Source organism: Hipposideros armiger, unplaced genomic scaffold (assembly GCF_001890085.2).
Source record: "Hipposideros armiger isolate ML-2016 unplaced genomic scaffold, ASM189008v1 scaffold_198, whole genome shotgun sequence".
In the NCBI taxonomy this organism is placed as follows: Eukaryota; Metazoa; Chordata; class Mammalia; order Chiroptera; family Hipposideridae; genus Hipposideros; species Hipposideros armiger.
Window position 1 is genome coordinate 843,854 of NW_017731548.1, and position 2,595 is coordinate 846,448.

The window sequence follows — 2,595 nt, forward strand, 5'->3', positions numbered from 1 at the left end:
TCCAGAAGCCATGACTGATCTGCCTCACCCAGAAAGAGAGCAATGATGGTGCCAACTTGGGCCAGTGAAGCAACGTCCTCCACAACTAGACTGAAGAAAAAAAGGACAGCAACTTGTCTGTTCCCCTTCCCCCAACTCCCCAGCGCTGTTCACATCCCCTAATTCCACAATAATAAAAATCTAAAAAAAAAAAAAAAGAACATCCAGGAAGATAGACTTATAGAATGCCCAAATTAACTTAAGATAAATACAAGCCAACTGGCAAAAGGAATAGAGAGCAGCCAGGAGAGGGCAGAAAACCAAGTAGATGTGGCTGAGAGCATGGCCACAGGTCTGCCTTTCTAAACTAACCTCCATTTCTGCGATCACAAGAGTGGAGGGTGATGATTTCGTTCACACAGTTGAGGAGCTCCTTTTCTCGGTGGTCTGTTCTCACTGTCACCATCCAGAAAGACACAGACAATAAGATTTTCAGAGTGCCATGAGAGCACCTCTGGACACAGTGATAGCCTCCTCTTGCTCTATCTCTGCCTTCACGCTCAGTTTTTAGCCATGTGACCTTAGTTAAGTCACATTTTTGTTTTTTTAACTCCTCCTTTGTTTATGCAGTGGAGATCATTGGGCTGTGTGCTGTGCCCAACTCATAGAGCTTTTGTAAAGAGGCAAATGCTTTCTGTGCAGTAAAGCACAAACAAATGCAGGAGTTTGATTCACATTAGCATTGCCTTATGGTTGAGAGAACAATGAAATGAGTTTAATCTGAGTTAAACCCACAGAGCTAAGAGATAACCAGAAGGTTATTCAGGGACGCTACATCTATTTAGGGAACAAAAACAGGATAGGATCATGAGATGAATGGACAGGGCATTTCTTGTTTTATTTTTTTACTCCTATTTGTACAAATAAAAGCAACTGTAATTATTAAAGCTATGAATTGGGAGTGAAGCGCTACACAATGGTTTGTGTACTTCACTCTCAGTGTGAATCCTGGGCTGATAAACAATACTGACAAACAACATGTGGCTCTTTTTACAACAGGTTATTTGCTCTTTCACTCAACAAATTTTTACTGAGGGCCCACCATGCACCAGACCTCTGCTAGGCTAGATTGGGATCAATGCTATGGAAGAAATAAAGAAGTGACAAAACCTCTTTAGTAGGGGGTAGAGGAGGACATCTCTTTTAAATAAAAGTAGTCAAGGGGAGAAGCCTTGGAGGAGGCAGTATTTGAGCTGAAAGCTGAAGGATGAAAATGAACCTTTGCAGAGCTGAGACAAGAGCATGTCAGGCAGAGAGGGCAGCAGCGTTAGAAGGAAGGGGGGAAGGAGAGGGCGGGACATAGCTAAGGAACAGAACGAAGCCCCATGTGGCTGGAGTCGAGTTGAAGAATAAAATCGTCTTTTAAGGCGTGGTTCCGTGGATACTTCACAGATACCATGAACATTTAAACAGCTATCCTGCTGAACTATGGAAGAGGGAGCAGTGTTTTGTCCCTTCATGAACAATGGGGACCTGGGGACTTGTTCATCCACCCACAGAGAGGACACATGATCAATGGGCTCACCTTGAGCACAGCATTCAACCTTTTCTGCTTTGGCCCACATTTATCACTGTTACAGCTGTCAATGTCTGGAAGTTTCTGTACAGATCAAAACACCGTCAGCTGAAAAGAGAAAGTGGATAAAAAAGGCTGTTATAAAAGGCTTGGTTAATCCCTCTGGCCAATGAAACATTCTCCATTTATCATAGTGTTTTATAATGTGTTGTTTTTACTTCATAAGATAGAAGAGTAATTAAATATGATTTAAAAGGAAGATCTTCAGAGGACTGCTGTGACAGCTTCTAAAAACCCTTTAGAATTAAATCAACTGACAAATATTTAATTTGCTTCTATTAATACTAGGCACTATGGAAAATGCAAAATACCAAAAGACAAAGCTACTGCCCTCAAAGAATTTACAACTTGCCTGTGGAGAAAAGATGTATTAAAAATAGAAACTGAACAAGAAATTGTTTTTCATGAAATACAGTGTTCTGTTGTGTAGCTTAGACTGCTGTAAGAATTGGGATAAAAAAAACAATTGTTTAGGGTTGATATTAATCTCATAAAGTTTCACGTTGTGTATATGGAAGATAACCAATATATGCTTTTTTGAATAAATAATTGAGGTAGATTTCAGTTTTGATTTCAAAGTTATGTATAAAATGAATTGGCAATGAGAAATGGGAGTATCTCAAGGCAAGGGGGCCCATCATGACCTTAGTTAGGCACGAGTGGGAATTAATATGATGTATGGTGAGGCAGTGCAGAGGCAGGCTGTATGAAGGATATTATAGCAGCTGACAGAGGACCTGGAACAGAAAAATTAAAATCTGGGGTTGGATTTAAAAAGCAATTTTAAGTTCCCAAGAAAGAACAAGAACATGATTAAAATGGTGTTTTAAGAAAATTACTCTGATTCAAGGGCAAAGAAACAGAAGACAAAAGGTGCAGTTACAAATTATCAAAGACATTTTAAGAATAGCACAGTATAAAAAAATAACTAAATTCATACATACATAAAGTTATACATAAGCCAAAAACTACACAGGGCA

At 39.5% G+C, this 2,595-nt stretch overlaps 1 protein-coding gene across 1 annotated transcript in view; it reads right to left on the reverse strand.

Moving 5' to 3' along the window:
• Positions 1 to 2,595, reverse strand: part of CCNA1 (cyclin A1) — a 42,155-nt gene that overhangs the window by 1,167 nt on the left and 38,393 nt on the right. Inside the window, exon 9 of the mRNA XM_019653149.1 lies at positions 1,565 to 1,639. Within this exon, the coding sequence (XP_019508694.1) occupies positions 1,565 to 1,639 (75 nt within the window). The remainder of the gene's footprint in view (positions 1 to 1,564; positions 1,640 to 2,595) is intronic.